Source organism: Schistocerca serialis, chromosome 3 (genome assembly GCF_023864345.2).
Source record: "Schistocerca serialis cubense isolate TAMUIC-IGC-003099 chromosome 3, iqSchSeri2.2, whole genome shotgun sequence".
Lineage (NCBI taxonomy): Eukaryota > Metazoa > Arthropoda > Insecta > Orthoptera > Acrididae > Schistocerca > Schistocerca serialis.
In genome coordinates, this window is record NC_064640.1 from 558,110,572 (window position 1) to 558,133,868 (window position 23,297).

The window sequence follows — 23,297 nt, forward strand, 5'->3', positions numbered from 1 at the left end:
GTTACAGGACACATGTATCTGGACATGCTGGAAAACTGGCTCATGTCACAACTGGAGACTGACAGCGCTGACTTCATCTTTGAACAGGATGGTGCTCCACCGCACTTCCATCATGATGTTCGGCATTTCTTAAACAGGAGATCGGAAAACCGATGGATCGGTCATGGTGGAGATCATGATCAACAATTCATGTCATGGCCTCCATACTCTCCCGACTTAACCCCATGCGATTTCTTTCTGTGGGGTTATGTGAAAGATTCAGTGTTTAAACCTCCTCTACCAAGAAACGTGCCAGAACTGCGAGCTCGCATCAATGATGCTTTTGAACCCATTGATGGGGACATGCTGCGCCGAGTGTGGAAGGAACTTGATTATCGGCTTGATGTCTGCCGAATCACTAAAGGGGCACATATCGAACATTTGTGAATGCCTAAAAAAACTTTTTGAGTTTTTGTATGTGTGTGCAAAGCATTGTGAAAATATCTCAAATAATAAAGTTATTGTAGAGCTGTGAAATCGCTTCAATCATTTGTAATAACCCTGTAGTTTGCAGAGCCTCCATAGCCAATAACTTCACAAAATTGGTAGCTTTCTTTGTTACATGTGAGCCACATGTTACAAAACATGTATTTTTTCCACTTTCAGAGTATTGCTCTTTCTCAGAATCTTACATTTGTTTTCTAGAGCAGCACAATTCCTTTGTAATGCTTCAGTACCACTTTGCAACATCTGAATTATTGAATCCTTGTCTCTGATAATATCTGAATAATTTTTTTGCACACTTCCATAACACAAGCATCACATGATTACAAGTAGTTCACAGTTACCAGTTTTATGTTTATTTTGTAACAGTTTTCATGAAACCACTAAGTACACCATTTGCACTGGATACCTTTCTTGACTTTTTTGTAACATAACTTACAATATTAAGACTTTTTCACTATTATCACTTTTATGGGAGCAATTTACTCTTCTACATCTACATTTATACTCTGCAAGCCACCCAACGGTGTGTGGCGGAGGGCACTTTACATGCCACTGTCATTACCTCCGTTTCCTGTGGAAATGTAAACAGCTTATAAAGGAGATTGCTTTCAAATCATGCATGTGACCCATTCTAGAGTATTTCATGGGACTATTAGGGAATATTGAACACACACAGAGAAGGCCAACACAAATGGTTAATATGGGGGTTAGCTGGTGGCCTATTCTGTGTAGTAAATATGTCGCCGGTAACAGTTTTTTCCAAGTCGATAAATAACTTGCAGTAAGTTGTAATAAATAAGTTGTGATCAGTACCATTTTGAAAACAACTGCTATTTTACAAGTTCATGGTGCAAGGAATGTACACACCACATGACAGCTTTACCAGTCAAACTCTTTGTCAAATTGTGCTTCAAACATTAAAATCTTTCAGGAAATGTCATAACAGCATTTATTCCACAGCAGACTAATTCTGATCCATTCCTGATTTTCAGAGAGAGAATATAATATCCATTCCTATTTTAATAAAGTTTACTGTCTGACAAAGCTTTTAACAAACTTAAAGGATCGCCTGTCTTGATTTGTATTTAAGATGTCACAGTTTACTGCAGTGTACTTATTTCCTTAATGATCATGTACATCTAGTACTGTACTGTATACTTATACAAAACACAATTTTTTTGAACTAGAGATAATATTACAGAATGTTGTATTATTGCGGACATTTTACAAATATAGCATTAAAGGGTGGTATAATTTTGTTTTTCTAGGTACTTATTGAGAGAATAGAATTAGTGCTCAACCAAGTAATCTTTTACTGATGGTTTAAATATGCTATTATTTTATTATTGTACTTTTATATTTCTCTGTTATATGTTACATAGTTAGATCATAGGACAGAGTATGCGTTTATGGAATAGTGCTGTATTTGTCTGCTGAACATATACATTAGTTGTTTGTCTTATGTAATATCTATGTATAAATTCACTACAAGAGATACAGTGATCATTGCTGTTCATTTTTTTCTCTTGTAAGAATTACATCTTCTAATATGTATCTACTGGGAAGAGGTAAAAACTTATTTTCCATAAATAGTTGCCTATGTGATATTCTTTGATCTGCTTATGTAATCTAAATATCTTTTCATGCTATCTGAAAAATATCTGGCTTGCTTCACAGTTTGCCCAAAATACTACCCAATATTTCAGTACTGAGTGAGCTCGATCAAAATATGTAGTCCAGTGATTATTATACAAGATGCACCTCTTTATTTTTCATATAGTTTTCTGTTTATAGTCTCATATGTATACCCCAGTCATGTTCTTTTGTATCCAAATGCCTAGATATTTTGTACTCTGTGCTTGGTGATTATCCATTTATTTTAATATGGGGGTTAGCCGGTGGCCTATTCTGTGTAGTAAATATGTCGTTGGTAACAGTTTTTTCCAAGTCGATAAATAACTCGTAATGAGTTGTAATAAATAAGTTGTTTACCTCAAAGTAATCTACTATATTCTGCTTGATGCCTTAAATATTTCTCCCATTATTTCTTCCATATTTCGTGTTATTAAGATGCTGGTGTCATCTGCAAATTGGCATACATATGTTACCATTGATGCTGTTTATGTTTAAGCTATTTACATACAGTAAAAACAGGACTGCCTCCAATATGGATACTTAAGGCACACCATATTTGATTGCTAATAGATCTTATTAATGGTTATTAACTGTGTTGTTTTCTTCCTGTGTTATCTCTATGGGCTGATTTCTTTGATGGGGGTGCAATTTAATCGAGGCATTTTGCTACCGTAAATCTAATTCTCTGTCCCCCTAGGCGGTTTACCATAGCACATGGTATAAAAACATTTGGTAATTATAGAAATATGCTTGAAAAAATATCCTATCTATCTATTCCCTGTTGCACTTCAAACAGAAAAGAAAATATAGCTGTTTCAGTTGAGTGATTCCTTTTATATCCACATTGGAATTCTATTAATATATTGTATTTATTTAAGAAATCTGACAGTCTGTTATAAACAAACTTTTGATTATATTTAAATGACTAATAGTTAAGAGACTGGCTAGTAGTTTTGTCACCACTTCACATCTTCGTTTTTTTAAGCAGTCTGGAAATACACCAATAGAGAAGAAGAAATTTATAAGATAATTTAGTGGTTCAGAGATCATGTCTGCACATTTTTATAACCAAATCTGCTATCTTTTTGGTTTCTGGTAATTTGTGAATTTTCATTCAAATGTACGTTATTATCGTTCTTGTTTTTGTGACACTCTTCTCAGGTTTGCAACCAGATCATCAAGAAAAGTTGTCACAATATTTTGGTGGTCCACCTACCCATCATCATCAGGTGAGACTTTGCTGTTGCTGAATCCTGTTAAACTGTTGCTACTCTGGATCCAAAACCCCTATATAGGACAGAAGACTCTACTCAGCACATTTGCCAATTGCTGGAAGTGCAAAGACATGAGCAGCACCATCAGTAGTGAAGGCAAACAAAAACAAAGATATCACAGCTGCAACTAATGTCAAAATATTCTGCCAATTGAGTATGTCATGTTTTAATGTAGGTTGGCACAGGGATGAATGATTTACTCAGAGGATCTTGTTTCTATTAGTAAGATTACCAACCAGCCTAATTTGAATAGATTGTTTCAGAAAACAATCCCAGGAATGGGCAGTGGCAGTAATTATGTATGTTTCATATTTCAATGTGTGTCCCTTGGCTAAGCAACAGATTTTTTCATGCTCTTGTTACTGTGTGTGGTGGTGATTTTCTACATGCTTGGCCTCAACAGTATGCTTTATCACAGTAGCATGAAAGCTTCCTTAGCCCCACATCATCTTTAACACTAATCCAAAATGGCATTAAGCTTGGTTGCCTGATGAAACACAACCTTGCTGGTAATATTCCTTAAAATTCTCTCTACTTTGGCTGGTATACTCCCTGCAAAAGTTAGGAGTGTGTCTGATGTAGATTCACACTGCTGTATGTTCAGTGATTGTCCAAACTCCATGGCATGACAGATCTGCTTTGCAGAGAATCCATTCCATTTAAATACAGGCTTTACATGTTCAATTTCCTGTGGTAAGCTTTCCACATCATGCATAGAATACACTCTTTGGACCAGCAACCTAGCAACCCCAGTGCGTGGATATGGTGGATGGCAGCTAGTTGCATGCATATCCTGATCAGTATGTGTAGGTTTACAGTAAATTCTATGCCCCAAAAATGGGAAGTTCTCTCAATATCCACTTTCTGTGTAAACTTAATGCTGGTGTGAACAAGATTAATACCCCTAAGAAAGACACTACTGGCCATTGAAATTGCTACACCATGAAGATCACATGCTACAGACACAAAATTTATCTGACAGGAAGAAGATGCTGTGATATGCAAATGATTAGCTTTTCAGAGCATTCACACAAGGTTGGCGCCAGTGGTGACACCTACAACGTGCTGACATGAGGAAAGTTTCCAACCAATTTCTCATACACAAACAGCAGTTGACCCGCGTTGCCCAGTGAAACGTTGTTGTCATGCCTCGTGTAAGGAGGAGAAATGCGTACCACCACGTTTCCGACTTTGATAAAGGTCGAATTGTAGCCTATCGCGATTACGGTTTATTTTATCGCGACATTGCTGCTCGCGTTGGTCGAGATCCAATGACTGTTAGCAGAATAGGGAATCGGTGGGTTCAGGAGAGTAATACAGAACGCCGTGCTGGATCCTAATGGCCTTGTATCACTAGCAGTCGAGATGACAGGCGTCTTATCTGCATGGCTGTAATGGATCGTGCAGCCACGTGTCGATCCCTGAGTCAACAGATCGAGATGTTTGCACCACAACAACCATCTACATGAACAGTTCGAGGACATTTGCAGCAGCATGGACTATCAGCTCGGAGACCATGTTTGCAGTTAACCTTGACGCTGCATCACAGACAGGAGCGCCTGCGATGAGGTACTCAACGACGAACCTGGGTGCACAAATGGCAAAACGTCATTTTTTCGGATGAATCCAGGTTCTGTTTACAGCATCATGATGGTCGGATCCGTGTTTGGTGACATTGTGGTGAACACATATTGGAAGCGTGTATTCGTCATCACCATACTGGCGTATCACCTGGATGGTATGGGGTGCCATTGGTTACACGTCCTGGTCACCTCTTGTTTGCATTGACGGCACTTTGAACAGTGGACGTTACATTTCAGATGTGTTACAGCCTGTGGCTCTACCCTTCATTTGATCCCTGCGAAACCCTACATTTCACCAGGATAATGCACGACTGCATGTTGCAGGTCCTGTACGGGTCTTTCTGGATACAGATAATGTTCAACTGCTGCCCTGGCCAGCACATTCTCCAGATCTCTCACCAATTGAAAACGTCTGGTCAATGGTGGCCGAGGAACTGGCTCGTCACAATACGCCAGTCACTACTCTTGATGAACTGTGGTATCGTGTTGAAGCTGCAGGGGCAGCTGCACCTGTACACGCCATCAAGCTCTGTTTGACTCAATGCCCAGGCATATCAAGGCCATTATTACGGCCATAGGTGGTTGTTCTGGGTACTGATTTCTCAGGATCTATGCACCCAAATTGCGTGAAAATGTGATCACATGTCAGTTCTAGTATAATATATGTGTCCAATGAATACCCATTTATCATCTGCATTTCTTCTTGGTGTAGCAATTTTAATGGCCAGTAGTGTAGTTAGGGGCATCACTCAATGTGACCATACTAAAACCATGTCATCAACACATCTCCAGACACAAGATAGTTTTAAATCTTGATATGAATAGATGGTTACAAGGATTTCAGCTGTTCAATGTGAAATGAAAATTAGAACACATGCAGCCATCTCTTTTGTGTTTAATTTATTTTTCCAGCTAGTTTCAGTGTTCCATTACATCATCTTCAGGCCCCTTGATCCACAACCGGTGTCCATAGATCTCTGGCTTACATGATACTATCCCTTCAGTCATCCGTCGACAGCTGGCAGTCATCACTTGATGAACAGAGGGATGGTGTCTTGTAAACTAGAGATCTAAGGTCACTGGCTTCTCCTTTGATTACATATAAGATTGGATTCTTCCCAATGTATGCTGGTCAAGAGGCTTGTGATCTAGTCCGAGCTGCAGGAATTGGTGATCATGTGTGCATGAGGTGTGCTTGCTTGCATGAATGACTGTTGGGTGTTTTTCTTTCTTTTTCTAACAAAGGCTGTGGACAAAAGCTTATGTGTAAGTGTCATTTAAAGTCCTCCATAAATAAGTTAACATCTATAAGTGATAAGGAATTTCCCATAGCCACTGTCAGCTTGTCCATAAAACTTATCATTAAACAAGAAGTAAGTTGGAGTAAGCACATGGGATGACAAAGTTCCAACATTTTTATATCCAGTATTTCACTGATTAAATGTTATGATTCTTCAAGCAGATCAAAGGGACTCAGGTGACACATATATAATTATTGTTATTTCCTGTTTCTTTTTTTAAAATATTACAACATTGATATTGCACTGTTTTCACAAATGTTGTAATGGTTATAAATTGAACACTATGGGTATCATTTCACAACTGCACCTGTGTTAAAAAGAAGCAAGGTTAATAATAGAGATTTTCTAGAATTATTTTATTTGAGTAGCAGCAGAAAATAGGGTAGAACTTAAATCACCATCTATGCCAACATATAAAATTAAATCATTGGTTTTCAGATCTAGGAAAAGAAATTACCAAAGACCCATCATTTGACCTCAAACAGGAGCCACACCAATTTTCTTGCCCATCATTGCCCAATATGAGCTTGTTTAGTTAGTTAGTTAGTTTCATGTTCCATGAATCATTTGCACAGTAAATCATACTGATGGGGAATGAGTCATTTTACATTCATATCACAAATTAATTTGTAAATATGGCTACATGCTGAACATTTATAACTCCTTTTTAAAAAGAAAGAAAGATGTACCGATGAGAGTTAGTAATTCCTACCCCCAAATTTTACTTTGCTGTTTGTCATATATATCACTGGGTAAGATAGCAAATATTTTAGTTGCAGTATTGTGCACCCCTTTTTTGAATGACTGTTGGGTGTTTTTCTTTCTTTTCTAACAAAGGCTGTGGACAAAAGCTTATGTGTAAGTGTCATTTAAAGTCCTCCATAAATAAGTTAACATCTATAAGTGATAAGGCCACTCCAGCCGGCTAACCTTTCTTAAAGAGGGGTCTGACAACAGTACATTTCAGTCTCTCTGGAAAAATAACTTGAGTTAGCAATGCATTACATACGAGGGCTATTTGGAAAATAAACTCTGATCGGTCACAAAATGGAAACCACGGTGAAAATCCAATGAATCTTAGGACAGAGGTGTTGGGCAATGTCTCTAGCATACCCGTTGATTGCGTCATGTTGGCGTCATTGCCTGATGAGGCAATAATGAATGTTAGTTTTCCTTCTGGTATTGTAATTATGTACATCATTGTTCATTTTGAAATGCAGTGGATTATTTACACCAACTTCATGAACGAATAAACATACTTTGAAACAGTAGTCAGACTGCCCAAATTGTTAAAAGGATGTCTGCAAGATGATCATGGGTGAGCACCACATGTTATTCCTGCAGCACATTTTTGAGCAATGAAGAACTTTTTCTTAAAGATGAGTTACCCCAGAACAATATTCCATATGACATTATTGAATATAAATATGCTAAATACACCAACTAACTGCTTTGCCTCTCCAGAAGATTTGCAATGATTCTAACTGCAAATGTGGCTGAACTAAATTACTTTAGGAGTTTCAAAATGCGCTTTTTCCAGTTTAAATTCTCATGAATACGGACAACTAATGTTTTTGAAGTTTGACCCTATTTATTATTTCCTCATCAAGTGTTGCATTTATTACTGGTGTAGTACCCCTAGATATGCAGAACTGAATATGTTGTGTCTTTTTAAAATTGAGGGTGAGACCATGCACAGAAAATTAGTCAGTGATATTTTTAAGAATCTTGTTTACTATTTCTTCTGTTTATGTGTGTGTGCTTGGACTGATTACAATACTGGTGTCATCTGCAAAAAAAAAAAAAAACTAGTTCTACTTGTTTTATATTAGATGGAATATCATTTACATATATGAGGAACAACAGTGGACCTAAATTTGAGACTTGGGGAACCCCATACATAATATCGCCCGAGTCATATAATGTATCCAGACTACAGTCGTTTAATTAATAAGTACAACTTTCTGCATTCTTTTGGTTAGATATAACATTATCCATCAGTTGGCTATACCATCAATCTCATAAAACTTTAATTTATCTAGGAGAATACTGTGATTCATGCAGTGAAATGCCTTAGATAGGCCACAGAAAATAACAGCCAGCGGTATTTTATTATTTAATGGTAGTAAAATTTGGTGAGTGAACATGTAAATGGCTTTCTAAGTAGAGCAAATGTTATGAAGCCCAAACTGTGAGCTGCTGAGGATATTACTGTTGCATAGGTGAGATACTATTGTAGAGTACACCACCTTCTCAAAGATTTTGGAAAATGATGTCAGCAGTGATGCAGGTCAGTAGCTATTGACATTTCTCCCATAACCTTTCTTAAATGGGTCTGAGCACTATGGGACTTAACTTCTGAGGTCATCAGTCCCCTAGAACTTAGAACTACCTAAACCTAACTAACCTAAGGACATCACACACATCCATGCCCAAGGCAGGATTCGAACCTGCGACCGTAGCGGTCGCGCGGTTCCAGCTGTAGCACCTAGAACCGCTCGGTCTCTCCAGCCGGCTAACCTTTCTTAAAGAGGGGTCTGACAACAGTACATTTCAGTCTCTCTGGAAAAATAACTTGAGTTAGCAACGCATTACATACGAGGGCTATTTGGAAAATGAACTCTGATTGGTAACAAAATGGAAACCACGGTGAAAATCCAATGAATCTTAGGACAGAGGTGTCGGGCAATGTCTCTAGCATACCCGTTGATTGCGTCATGTTGGCCTATTCAGTTCTGAGCACACAGTGAGCACATAAAGATGCCTAGAAAATAGTGTCTCCCACCAAGTATGAGGGCCTGATGAGAAATTTCACCTGAAGCTATGCAGCCCACATAACATACCTGTCATGTGTTTCCTTCTTAGAGACAATCCTCACATGCATTCTGCAGAGGCAATGAAGATGCTCCTTCAGCATTTTCAATGTGAAGTTTTCGATCACCCATAATACAGTCCTTAAATGGCTCCCTCTGAGTTTCATCTCTGCTCACATGAACTGCTGGCTATGAAGACAACATTTTGGCACAGACATGAGCTGTAACCAGCATAGAGAATTGGCAGAAAACACTGGCCGCTACCTTCTGTGATGAGGGTATTGGAAAGTTGGTACAATGCTACGACAAATGTCTAAGTTGGATCAGTGCCTCTGTAGATATGTAACTGGAAGTTGTGGCTAGCTCTTGAAAACAAAACATTTTTCATTTTCACAGTGGTTTCCATTTCACAACCAGTCAAAACTTACTTTCTTATTACTCCTTATATTTTAGATAAGACAGGGCTTATTATTTTGGGAAAAAATCATTAGTACTCTGTTGGAAACTTCATCAAAACCCAATGAGCTTTTATTTTTGAGAGAATATATTATTTTTTTAATTTCACAAAGAGAAGTTGGTGATACAGTTATATGACCGAATTTTATGAGAGTTGCTTTTTCACTGCACTGCTGTGATTTTTCTCTTGGAACACTTTGTCCCTATAATTTCTACCACATTTAAGCAATGTTTACTAAATATATTTGCTACCTGTGACTCAACATTTATAGCCCTTCTTTTCAGTTCAAGAGTGATGTCATCTTGTTCTGTAGTTAGTTATCCTGTCTCTCACTTCACTACATTCTATATAGCCTTAAGCCTGTGGTCAGAATTACTGATTTCTGATATTATGTGCATGTTACCTGATTTTTAATAACCCTTCTGAGTAACTCTGAGCAGTTTTTGTAGTGCGCAACTACTGCAGAATCTCCACTCGTTATTGGCAACAGATACATTTCCATTTTCCTTTCACAAGATACTTAATCTGTATAGTGGTACATGGTTTTTTAGATGGGTATCAAATGTCCTTTCTGATTAGCATACACAGGAAGCCATTTTCAAGTAATTGTATGAATTTATCATGGAATAGATTAAATTTGATGTCAGCATTTGGTTCATTATAAATTTCATCCCAGGTTATCTCTTGAAAACTATTGTTAAGAACATTTCTTCTATAGTCATTAATTATTCTGTTTTCAAGGGAGGAATATCAGTACAGTAAGGTATTATCTTACTTATCCTAACTAACTGTGCATCATGATGAGAGAGAGCATTTGTTACTGGGTATACAACTGTCATTTTCTTGCTCTGAGCTTCATAAAGGAAACCATAATCAATTAGGCAAGTACTTTTTTTTCCACCCATGTTGGAAGGTTAATTTCTGACATCAAATCTTATGACCCAAATAAGGTTTTCAGCTCATATCTATCTACACTGAAGTCACAACAGACCATAAACTGTTTGCTGCTGTCTTGCAGATAGTGTAGTAAGGAATCCAGATTCTTCATAAACAGTTCAAAAATTCCCACTGTGGATCTATATACAATTCCAATTAAAAATGAACAGTTTTTCAGTATTAATTCACAAGCCTATAATTCTATGTGCTGATCACAACAAACTCTACTTGCATCAATGTTTTTGAACTTGTCTCCTCTGTTAATATATGTAACAACTCCTCCCTTTCCCAGATTAGTTGTGCACGAGTAAGCTGTTAGAGACTAATTTTTAATATGTAACTTATGTAACCTTGTGGTTATGTGGTACTCAGATAGTCTCAGGATGTCTATCTTTTTTCAGAGCTAAATCACAGATTATCACTTGTCAGTAACCTCTTTTACTCTATTGATGATCACCTTGATGGATGTTGCCATTGGTGGGGAGGCTTGTGTGCCTCAGTATTACAGCTAGCCATACCATAGGTGCAATCACAACAGAGGAGTATCTGTTGAGAGGTAGGACAAGAGTGTCGTTCCTGAAGAAGTGCAGCAGCCTTTTCAGTAGTTGCAGGGACAATAGTCTGTATAATTGACTGATCTGGCCTTGTAACATCAACCAAACAGCTGAAAGCAAGGGAAAACTATGGTCGTAATTTTTCTCGGCAGCATGGAGATTTTTTTGGATCTCCGGGTGGGGACTACTCAGGAGAAAGTTGTTATCAGGAGAAACAAAACTGGTGTTCTATAGATTGGATATCGGGCAAGTAGGCTAGAAAATCAAACAGGGAAATTGATAAGTTAAAGTTAGATATAGTGGGAATTAGTGAAGTTCAGTGGCAGAAGGAACAAGACTTCTGGCCAGGTGAGTACAGGGTTATAAATACAGAATCAATTAATGGTAATGCAGGAGTAAGTTTAATAATGAAAAAAAAAATAGGAATGTGGATAAGCTACTACAAACAGCATAGTGAACCCATTATTGTAGCCAAGGTAGACATGAAGCCCACATCTACTGCGGTAGTACAAGTTTATATGCCAAATAGCTCCTCAGATGATAAAGAGATTGAAGAAATGTATGATGCAATAAAAGAAATTATTCAGATAGTGAAAGGGGACGAAAATTTAATAGTCATGGGGGACTGGAATTCAATTGTAGGAAAAGGAAAAGAAGAAAAAGTAGTAGGTGAATATGGAATAGGGGTAAGGAATGCAAGAGGAAGCCGCCTTGTAGAATTTTGTGCAGAGCATAACTTAATCATAGCTAACATTTGATTTAAGGATCATGAAAGAAGGTTGTATACGTGGAAGAGGCCTGGAGACACTGGAAGGTTTCAGATAAATTATATACTGGTAAGACAGAGATGTGGGAACCAGGTTTTAAACTGTAAGACATTTCCAGGTGCAGATGTGGATTCAGACTACAATTTACTGGTTATGAACTCTGGATTAAAACTGAAAAAACTGCAAAAAAGGTAGGAATTTAAGGAGATGGGATCTGAATAAACTAGAGGTTGTAGAGAGTTTCAGATGGAGCATTAGGGAACAAGTGACAAGAACAAGGGACAAAAATACAGTAGAAGAAGAATGGGTAGCTTTGAGAGATGAAATAGTGAAGACAGCAGAAGATCATGTAGGTAAAAAGACGAGGGCTAGTAGAAATCCTTAGGTAACTGAAGAGATATTGAATTTAATTGAGGAAAGAAGAAAATATAAAAATGCAGTAAATGAAGCATCAAAAAGGAATACAAACAACTCAAAAATGAGATCAACAGGAAGTGCAAAATGGCTAAGCAGGGATGGCTAGAGGACAAATGTAAGGATGTAGAGGCTTATCTCACTAGGGGTAAGATAGATACTGCCTACAGGAAAATTAAAGAGACCTTAGGAGAAAAGAGAACCACCTGTATTAATATCAAGAGCTCAGATGGAAAACCAGTCCTAGGCAAGGTGGAAGGAGTATATAGAGTATCTGCACAAGGGCGATGTACTTGAGGGCAATATTATGAAAAAAGCAGAGGTTGTAGAGTGTTTCAGGGAGAGCATTAGGGAACGATTGACAAGAATGGGGGAAAGAAATACAGTAGAAGGAGAATGGGTAGCTTTGAGTGATGGAATAGTGAAAGCAGCAGAGGATCTAATAGGTAAAAAGACAAAGGCAAATAGAAACCCTTGGGTAACAGAAGAGACATTGAATTTAATTGATGAAAGGATAAAATATAAAAATGCAGTAAATGAAGCAGGCAAAAAGGAATACAAAAGTCTCAAAAATGAGATTGACAGGAAGTGCAAAATGGCTAAGCAGGGATGGCTAGAGGACAAATGTAAGGATGTAGAGCTGTATATCACTAGGGATAAGATAGATACTGCCTACAGGAAAATTAAAGAGACCTTTGGAGAAAAGAGAACCACTTGTATGAATATCAAGAGCTCAGGTGGAAACCCAGTTCTAAGCAAAGAAGGGAAAGCAGAAAGGTGGAAGGAGTATATAGAGGGTCTATGCAAGGGCGATGTTCTTGAGGACAATATCATGGAAATGGAAGAGGAAGTAGATGAAGATGAAATGGGAGATATGATATTTCATGAAGAATTTGACAGACCAGTGAAAGTCCTAAGCCAAAACAAGGCCCCAGGAGTGGACAAGATTCCATTGGAACTACTGATAGCCTTGGGAGTGCCAGCCATGACAAAACTCTTTCAACTGATGAGCAAGATGTATGAGACAGGCAAAATACCTTCAGACTTCAAGAGGAGTATAATAATTCCACTCCCAAAGAAAGCAGGTGCTGACAAGTGTGGAAATTACTGAACTATCAGTTTAATAAGTCATGGTTACAAAATACTGACACACATTCTTTACAAACAAATGGAAAAACTGGTAGAAGCTGACCTTGGGGAAGATCAGTTTGGGTTCCATAAAAAAAAAATGAAATGATCTTGTGACATTGTTGGCCAGGAGGCCACATTCAGGGAAGTTCGGCCGCTGAGTGCAAGTCTTACTTCAGTTGATGCCACATTGGGTGACTTGAGAGTGGGTGATGGGGATGTAATGATTATGAGGGCAACACTACACCCAGACCACAAGTGGAGAAAATCTCCAACCCAGCCAGGAATCAAACCCAGACCCACTGCATGGGAGGCAAGCACATTACCACTCAGCTAAGCAGGCGGACCTTGGATTCCATGGAAATGTTGGAACACGTGAGGCAATACTGATCCTACGACTTATGTTTGAAGGTAGATCAAGGAAAGGCAAACCTATATTTCTAGCATTTGTAAACTTAGAAAAGTCTTTTGACAATGCTGACTGGAATACTATCTTTCAAATTCTGAAGGTGGCAGGTATAAAACACAGTGAGTAAAGGCTATGTACAATTTATACAGAAACCAGGTGGCAGTTATAAGAGTTGAGGGGCATGAAAGGGAAGCAGTGGTTGAGAAGGGAGTGAGACAGGGTTGTAGCCTATCCCCAATGTTATTCAATCTGTATATATTGAGTAAACAGTAAAGGAAACTAAAAATGGAGTAGGAATTAAAATCCATGGAGAAGAAATAAAAACTTCGAGGTTTGCCGACGACATTGTAATTCTGTCAGAGACAGCAAAGGAAGATCAGCTGAATGGAATGGACACTGTCTTGAAATGAGGATATAAGATGTACATCAACAAAAGCAAAACGAGGATAATGGAATGTAGTCAAATTAAATCAAGTGCTGCTGAGGGAATTAGATTAGGATATGAGACACTTAAAGTAGTAGATGAGTTTTGGTGTTTGGGGAGCCAAATAACTGATGACGGTCGAAGTAGAGAGGATATAAAATGTAGAATGGCTATGGCAAGGAATACATTTCTGAAGAAGAGAAATTTGTTAGCATCGAGTACAGATTTAAGCGTCAGGAAGCCTTTTCTGAAAGTATTTGTACAGAGTGTGGAAGTGAAACATGGATGATAAACAGTGTACTCAAGAAGAAAATAGAAGCATTCGAAATGTGGTGCTACAGAGATTTGATGCAAAGATCATGTAACTAATGAGGAGGTACTGAATAGAAGAGGAATTCGTGGCACAACTTGACTAGAAGAAGGGATCTGTTGATAGGACATGTTCTGAGGCATCAGGGGATCACCAGTTTAGTATTGGAGGGAAGTGTGGAGGGTAAAAATCATAGAGGGAGACCAAGAAATGAATACACTAAGCAGATTCAGAAGGATGTAGGTTCCAGTAGTTATTTAGAGATGAAGAGGCTTCTCAAATCAGTCTCTGTACTGAAGACAACAACAATGACAACAACACCAGCAACAACAATTGAATTATACAGCCCTGGGCATGGACTATTACTGCTGTTTACTGATGCATTTCTTTGTATTTTCAGCAAGACTTCACACAGTACAGCTTTTAATATGCTGGGTGTACATATCAACTGCCCATAACAATTAAAGGGAGTGTTATTTAAATTATGCTCCAGTTTTGTCACATGGGATGCTTTGGAAGTGGAAAATAAGCCATGCAATATCTTAGAAAAGGTAACACTTCATAAGGCTGGTACTTCAGAGGGTCCTTGCACATTTACAAACTAAAATAAACTCTGCCCAAACAGGCCATGAAGGCCCAACAGTACTGACCGGCATCCGTGTCATCCTAAGCACTCAGGCGTCACTGGATGCGGACACAGAGGGGCATGTGGTCAGCACACTGCTCTCCTGGCCGTATGTCAGTTTACGAGACCACAGCTGCTACTTCTCGATCAAGTAGCTCCTCAGTAAAGGGCTGAGTGCACCCAGCTTGCCAACAGTACTTGGCTGACCAGATGGTTTCCCATCCAAGTCCAACAGCATTTAACTTCAGTGATCTTGACAGGAACTGGTGTTACCACTGCAGCAAGGCCATTGTCATCCTTGCACATTTATGTCTTAATACTTACCACACTGCTCAACTTGAGGTTGGAAAGTACAAAATGGTACCTTCATACTGGAATTTAGAATGTATTACAAAAATGAAGAATTACGTGAGACACAGACAATAGATCTTAGTACAACTAATAACACTGCCTGCTGCCCTTCCTGTTTAGCTTTCGTGTTTAGCTACATACCTATCTCACTGATTGTTCTGTAGGACTCAGGAACACCATCTGTCAGTGTGATACTTTCATTTTCAGTCTGGCAAAGGAGATATTTTTGGGTAAAAGTGAAGAGGTGAAAGTGATTACTTTCTTATGATATCCACCTGAAATGTAATGTTATTCAAAAGTACTCTTTGTTCTAAACAATATACTACAATAGATGTTATTCTGTATGAGGTGGTGGTATTCTGATGCACTGACTGGTAGTCAAACATGGTGAGAGATGTCTGTAAGTGCAACATTTGTTCCATAGTAGCCAGTGACAGAACACAATTCAAGTTCAGACAACTGCACCACCTCACTTTCAGTTCAATTACTTTCTTTCCAGTTTACACCCATATACTTCATGGCAGCCAATTTCTTACCAGTTTATGAGAAGTTCCATATTTCCTTCATGACCATTTCCAGTAATAAAGCAGACATACAATAACATGATACAAGACAATTATATTACTATATAAAGAAAATTACATTCTCTGGTAAACATTCAGTATTCTTTGGACATTTAATGTCTATAACAATAGTCATAGACAACTAAGAATACATATAGTGCAAATAAAAAGACTAATGTATCATGATGTCAATGTCCCAACAAACTTTTATCGATACAGAAGTTATATTCATTTGTAATCTGCATCACATGTCTCTTCATGATTAATGTCACATAGCACTGAATTGTCTACCATAGCACAAATTACCAAGTAGCTTTCAGTCATAGAATGAAATAAAACATTTATTTGTAATCTGCATCTCATGTCTCTTCATGATTAATGTCACATAGCACTGAATTGTCTATCATAGCACAAATTACTAAGTAGCTTTGAGTCATAGAATGAAATAAAACATTTATTTGTAATCTGCACCACCTGTCTCTTCATGATTAATGTCACATAGCACTGGATTGTCTACCACAGCACAAATTACTAAGTAACTTTCAGTCACAGAACGCAATAAGACTGGTCTAATAATCCATCAAATGGATAGCAGAGAATGTAAAACACTTGCAATGAACACTTGATTTTATCCTAGTTACATTGCGTCAAAACTACAGACAACAGTCTAGCTAAATTACTTGTTAATTATGATCTTGAGAAACAGTGTATAAGACCAATGTTGGTTGAGATAAAAGCTTTGATTTAATTCTAGGGATATCACAGGCAATAATGGCATAGTCCTGTTGAATTAACAAACAACTCCACCAAAGAAGTACTGCAGAATTATGAATAAGGCACATTTGAATGTGTGATCTTTAGACAAGATAAATGTTTTGAATTACCATTGCATCACAGACAATAATGACTAGTCCTGTAGAATTAATATACAACTAAACACAAGAAGAAATGAAAGTTTATGAATAAGACATATTTGAAAGTGTGATTTTTAGGTGTGGCAGAAGTTTTGAGGTACTGGTACTATTGCATTACAGGTAGCATAAGCATAATCCTGTAGAAAAAGTTTCAATTTAACACAAGAAAAACTGAAAAATTATGAATAAGGTCCATTGAAAGTGTGATTCTTAAAGCACAAGAATTTGATGTCCACTGTCTATTAATGCAATATATTAATGACTTTGCAGCCTTTCCTGCTGCTCCTATAACTTACGACCCTTACATTGAAGTGCCGCTGTTACACGTTTGAAGTTGCTTTCTCTATGTTGGGTCAACAACCTTGTAAGATCACTTGGCATAGGATCCGTCCAGAAGAAATTGTGGTCGAGGGCGGAGTTGGCATCGTACCGCTTTGATGGGTCGAGGACTAGCAGTTTATCCAAGAGATCCCATGCATGTGGATCATTCACATATTGCCTTAGCCAGGGCTTCACCTTGCGTCTTTGTCCCTGTGGCAGCTGAATCTTGTTGTACAATGGAAGTGATTGTACGCCAGGCCAAACTTCAGGAGTAATAGAACCACAAAGCTTTGAGATTATTATTAGCTGTGCCTGCTCACTGTTGCCTCTCATAATTGCTCTCCGTCTCCACATCTGAGCCATAAGGCAGCCAGCACCCCACATGTCAAGAGCTGACCCATAGTGACGGGCTCCAAGCAGAACCTCCGGTGGCCGGTACCACAATGCCACAACTGGACTTGTATAACACTGCTTCTTTCCATATTCAGTATCACTAAACTCTCGTGCTAGACCAAAATCGGCTATCTTCAAGATACCGTCCTTTGTAATAAGGATGTTATTTGGCTTTAAATCTCTGTGAACTACTCTCTTGATGTGGATATAATACAACCCATTTAACAATTGCTGTATTATTCTTTTAATATCTGCCAGACTAATGTGTAATCTCAAATTACACAGCAGGTCAGCTAAATCATACTCACAAAATTCGAGCACCAAATAAAATGAGAATCGCCGTCGATTGTGCAGGAGAATTTGGCTTTGGCAGACTTCAATTAAATCGATGACATTTTCATGCTTCAGATATTTCAGCAGTTTTATTTCCCTCAGTGCTGTCAGTGGAAATCCCTCCATTTCGTTAGGCACGAAAATTTTCTTCAGTGCGACAAATTTATTCGGATCATCCTTATGTCGCGCTTGAAACACTTCTCCGTATGTTCCTTCACCTATTTTTGCCACTGTCTGGTGTTTTGTAGCGTCATCGCAGTACGGAAAAACAAAATTTTCTCCAAATTTATCGGTAAAATTCTTCACAGGGCTCGTAGATCCACTTGCTCCAGCATTATCCATCTTCAATACACACTGCGACTGACTAATTCACTCACTAACTTTAGTCCGCACTAACAATCGAAATATCCACGAAAGCGTTTATACTTGCCACTTCGTGATCTACCAAGACACACTACGCTAGTCACACCGACATCTTGTCACTATTGCGTCCTTGAAACCACCTCAAATCAAATGTCTTTCCTAAGTAACCCTTACAATCACATATAACTGCTATTTTGCTGTACTTTTATTATCTGAGCTCTACACACTGTAAAGTAATCAGATTCCGTGTAACTGCCTTATGGAGTTGATCAAATTTCAATTTCGCCCAATTATTGTTCTGTCAAAAGTGTACGAATATCACCACCTTCGGGAAAAAAAAAAAAATTCAAGCGTCTAGGACACTAGTACAGTACAGATGAAAAGACGTGTGCTCACTTGCACAAAGTTTTTGTAACAGTGACGCAATGAATTACAACGTCAGACGTGTGTGCGTACAGTAGGCTAAGTTCCGTGCCACTAAGGTAGCTGCGAGATCAGGCAATAATAGTTGGAACGCAATGACGTGTACGACACGAGAAAATCAACGGATTTTACCGCTCTACTGGTGCACTGAATTCACAACGTCAGATAACACATTTAGTGTCTGACCAAAAGCATTTTTAAAACGACATTATCGAATAGCACAGACTTTTATGACTGCACCCGTTTGCCCGAGTGCATACTTCTGTTTTATCTCCAGCTGTAATACGTATGAATAACTCTTAAGACTGTTTCACTGGCATTTCTGAATAGAAAATGCGTTACGTAGGTTTGATAGTGTTCCAGGAGCATGACCAAGAATGCCGTTTTCGTGCTTTTTAGCTGTCGTGTGAGCATAAAATCAGTGAAAAAACAGTCTAGATCGCGATGACTCTTTATTAAAATGACCGGCTTCAGCCTATACTTAGGCCATCTTCAGACAGCAACAACAGCTGAAGTTGACGATGTGTACAACAGCCAGTTGACCTCAGTCGCTGAAATTGCCAGTTCAACTGGCTGTTGTACGCCATTTTAATATCGTACCATCGTGATCTTGACTACAGCTGTGCACACGGAACATGCTTTACGACGTTAAATAACTCCAGTTTCCTTATGTGATCTAGGACCTCATCACTCACAGAAATATATATAAAATTATTTGACAGCGTCCTCTGAATTAATACTTTGTCAGAACTTCGAAACTGTCTTCATGTGCAACTATTTGTTATACTTCAATTGGCTAATGGAGAACTATGTACTAAGTATTTCGGTTCAGATTTTAATTGTACGGCTGTCGTTTCTACATTAAGTATTTCAAATTATGTGCGAAAGCGCAAGGCTTTTTAAATACTGTCTACTAACAACGAGGGCGGATTTCGTTTTAACTACAGTGAGTCGAGGGCGGATTTCGTTTTCACTACAGTGAGTAGTAAAACAAAGCTGCACCGATGAGTATTCTGTCATCTTTGGGCAAATGTAAATTTCGTCCAATGTTGGCGTTTAAACAGGGTGACTTTTATTAATTTCTCGTACACAATTTGGTTTCATCGTTACAGAAAGTCAAGTCCAGTCGTCTTAGCACTACGTTCATTGCTGTTTACTTAGACTTTTAATTCTGTAATGCCACTCATCAGGACATCTTCGGGTAACGCTGGCTTTTCATCGGAAAAGCCAGGTTGAGATTCATTGGGAGAGTGCTTAGAAAATGTAGTCCATCAACAAAGGACGTGGCTTACAAAACACTCGTTCGACCTATACTTGAGTATTGCTCATCAGTGTGGGATCCGTACCAGATCGGTTTGACGAAGGAGATAGAGAAGATCCAAAGGAGAGCGGCGCGTTTCGTCACAGGGTTATTTGGTAACCGTGATAGCGTTACGGAGATGTTTAATAAACTCAAGTGGCAGACTCTGCAAGAGAGGCGCTCTGCATCGCGGTGTAGATTGCTCGCCAGGTTTCGAGAGGGTGCGTTTCTGGATGAGGTATCGAATATATTGCTTCCCCCTACTTATACCTCCCGAGGAGATCACGAAAGTAAAATTAGAGGGATTAGAGCGCGCACGGAGGCTTTCAGACAGTCGTTCTTCCCGCGAACCATACGCGACTGGAACAGGAAAGGGAGGTAATGACAGTGGCACGTAAAGTGCCCTCCGCCACACACCGTTGGGTGGCTTGCGGAGTATAAATGTAGATGTAGATGTAAAACCACGGGACGTATTTCGAGGTCGTTTAACTCAAAGTTGTCAGTACCGACATCTGACTAGCTAGCTGGTGCAGTACTTCTTTGACTAGTGTTATATGTTATTCTGAAGCATCGGGACAAAAGCCATCCTTTTTGCTACGATTAGTTATAATGAAACGCAAGGATGTTCGGATGTGTTCAAACATCATGCTCAGCGCGAGTAAGACATGAACTCAGCGCTTCTTACTAATTCGGTTACGGACGTAGGCACCAGTCAGGCCTACATTCCTGGAATTTTCCTCGAACTAATCTCTCGCATAGGTACACAGCTCGTATGTTGTCTCGCATTTTGCGCTTGTTTATTACGGCTCTTTCGTTTCGTGTATAGTGTAGCGTCCTGCAGGGAAATTAATTCGGAGGTATTTTAATCCGACTTCTGATTATATTGTCTCGTATATAAAGAACGCTCATTCTTTTTTGTGCCGGTACATGTCTAAAAGAATAGCAATATTTGAGGTAATAAAAAACTGGTAACCTGTAATTTATGTGAAAATTACTGTAATTACAAGGGAAAAATATTACTTACAAAAATCAATCATAGCTGTACCGGTACATTCGAAATGATGCCTTACTAACCCATGAGAACTAATCGACAAAAGTAATACACTGGCGACTGCCTTCGAAAATTTTGTTGCCAATAAGATGGAGTGTAGCTACACAAATTGTATCAATGTATTCAGATTCTTTTCTAAATGTTTTTAATTCGACGGTTTTACTCTTGTTGTTCAGTTAATTCCACAAACGTATGCATTTGTTTTTGCATCTAATGGCGTTGGCCACTTGGTCCGAACATTATTACGTTGCCTGTTGTCCATTGCTTCGTCTGTGTTATTATCTAAGGGTAGAATCCTAACTCGAGTATTTTTGCTGCTTATCTTGTAATTAGTTTCCCTGGGCAGGCAAGTGTACTGCTGTGTACCTGGAACACTGAGCACTAATTATAGCCAAGAAATTCTAAAAGACCTATTTTTGAGAAACAACCTCTTTTTTTTCTGTCCTGAGGGGATACAAGCCACACCGAATGGATGGCTAAAGGAGCTTTGTGCCAACGTCGCTTCTAAATAGTTGTTTCAGCCAGCAGCAGAATGCGAGCGGCATGCATCGCAAAAGCCTGGATGCTTGAAAACGTCTAACTACCGTAACTTTCCAAGATTCACATAGACCTTGTCTTTCATGCGCGAGGTTGTATCGTGACTGTGGAACAAATCCAGATAAAGTTAACACATGAGCAAGTGTGTGTGTGTGTGTGTGTGTGTGTGTGTGTGTGTGTGTTCAGGAGAGGAAGAGAGAGAGAAAATGGAAAATGCTGCTGTGTATTTCTCTACATATATGGCGTTCTTCGAAGATGTATGTGAGGGTTGAATATATATACTTCCCTATTTCTGCTGTGTTAAGGGGCTGTGTTAAGGGGCAGAAAACTCGAGTGGCTCTGACATTTAAGGTTTTTCTCACTTATAGTTGAAATCAAGCCTTGATTTTAACAACTGGATGACTTGTAGCAATAAAGTTACCCTAATTCATCCGAAATTCCAAATATTAATATTATGTTTGTCGTTTTGCATTGGACCAGGTGAAATGGTACCACACAGTCTGAAACATTGATTTTTTTTTTATTTTTATTATTATTATTTTTTTATCAGTGTGGCAAGAGCTATTTAGTTTCTGACGATTCTTCAACAATACATATTCCTTAGTTTCAGCCTGTAAATTTACTGACTTAATCTGGAAAAAAGTTTCGCAATTTATTGTGTTTTTAAAACAACTTTATGTGTGGGACGAAATACTATTTCCTTTCATGTATCTTTCAGTACAATCAAACGCTGTACAATATTTCACGTTTTAATAAATAAAAACCGTTAATGAAAGATCTACAATTAACATAAACTGATCAGTACTCCAGAAGTCGCCTGCAAATGCATGCCGCAATATTGTCAGGCTGACTAGACGTCCTTGTTTTGTCGGGACAGTCCTGGTTTTCACATAAATGACCTACTCGAGTAAATAATTCGAGACACATAATTGTCCCGGTTTTTAATCAAGAAATAAAGTGAATGTAATATTTTCCTTTAATTAAAGATTTGCGGGAAACAAGTTTCCTAGACGTAGAACGGTATCGAAATATATATTTTCACAGTATATTGGTCTACCGGATTTGGTTTAACTCATATTATGCGTAAAGAAAAACTAAGAGATATATTGAAAAGGAAAGCAGGTATTACCTACCTTCGCCTCTAACCTTCCACCTTATGGCCCTCGAGACCAATAAAACCAAAACCAATGCAGGTATAAAGGAGCATCATATAATATAAAACATTTTGCCTAGCGGGACTGCAGCCTTGTGGAAGGTAATTTTAGGAAGAATGTGAGCGGCGCGGCGTGTGTTAGCAGCGCATATTGAATATTGTTTATCCGTTATGCACGCTTGCCCTAACTGTCTGAAATATTAAATTTTAATATGAAACGTATAATTTGTATCTGATAATTGATTAGCAATATTACACAGTTTTTAGAATTAACAAATAGTACCTATGCACCCTAATGACAAACATTGCAGAAAACATATGGAGGCTATTACAATAGAAAGTCTTTTTTGGTTCTGAAGAAGAGAAGTTTATTTGTGTGTTGTATGCCCACATTTTCTCTTCCAATTCACAAAGTGAAGATACATTCTTGATACGGGGTTTTCAACTGCTGCATCATCACAGGCATTATAGATTTCAAA

At 38.4% G+C, this 23,297-nt stretch overlaps 1 protein-coding gene across 1 annotated transcript in view; it reads right to left on the reverse strand.

Annotated features, from left to right (window-relative positions):
- LOC126471014 (cyclin-dependent kinase 9-like) overlaps positions 1-18,333 on the reverse strand; it is a 35,440-nt gene extending 17,107 nt beyond the window's left edge. Inside the window, exon 1 of the mRNA XM_050099074.1 lies at positions 17,241-18,333. Within this exon, the coding sequence (XP_049955031.1) occupies positions 17,241-18,333 (1,093 nt within the window). The remainder of the gene's footprint in view (positions 1-17,240) is intronic.
- Positions 18,334-23,297: the final 4,964 nt, after the last annotated feature.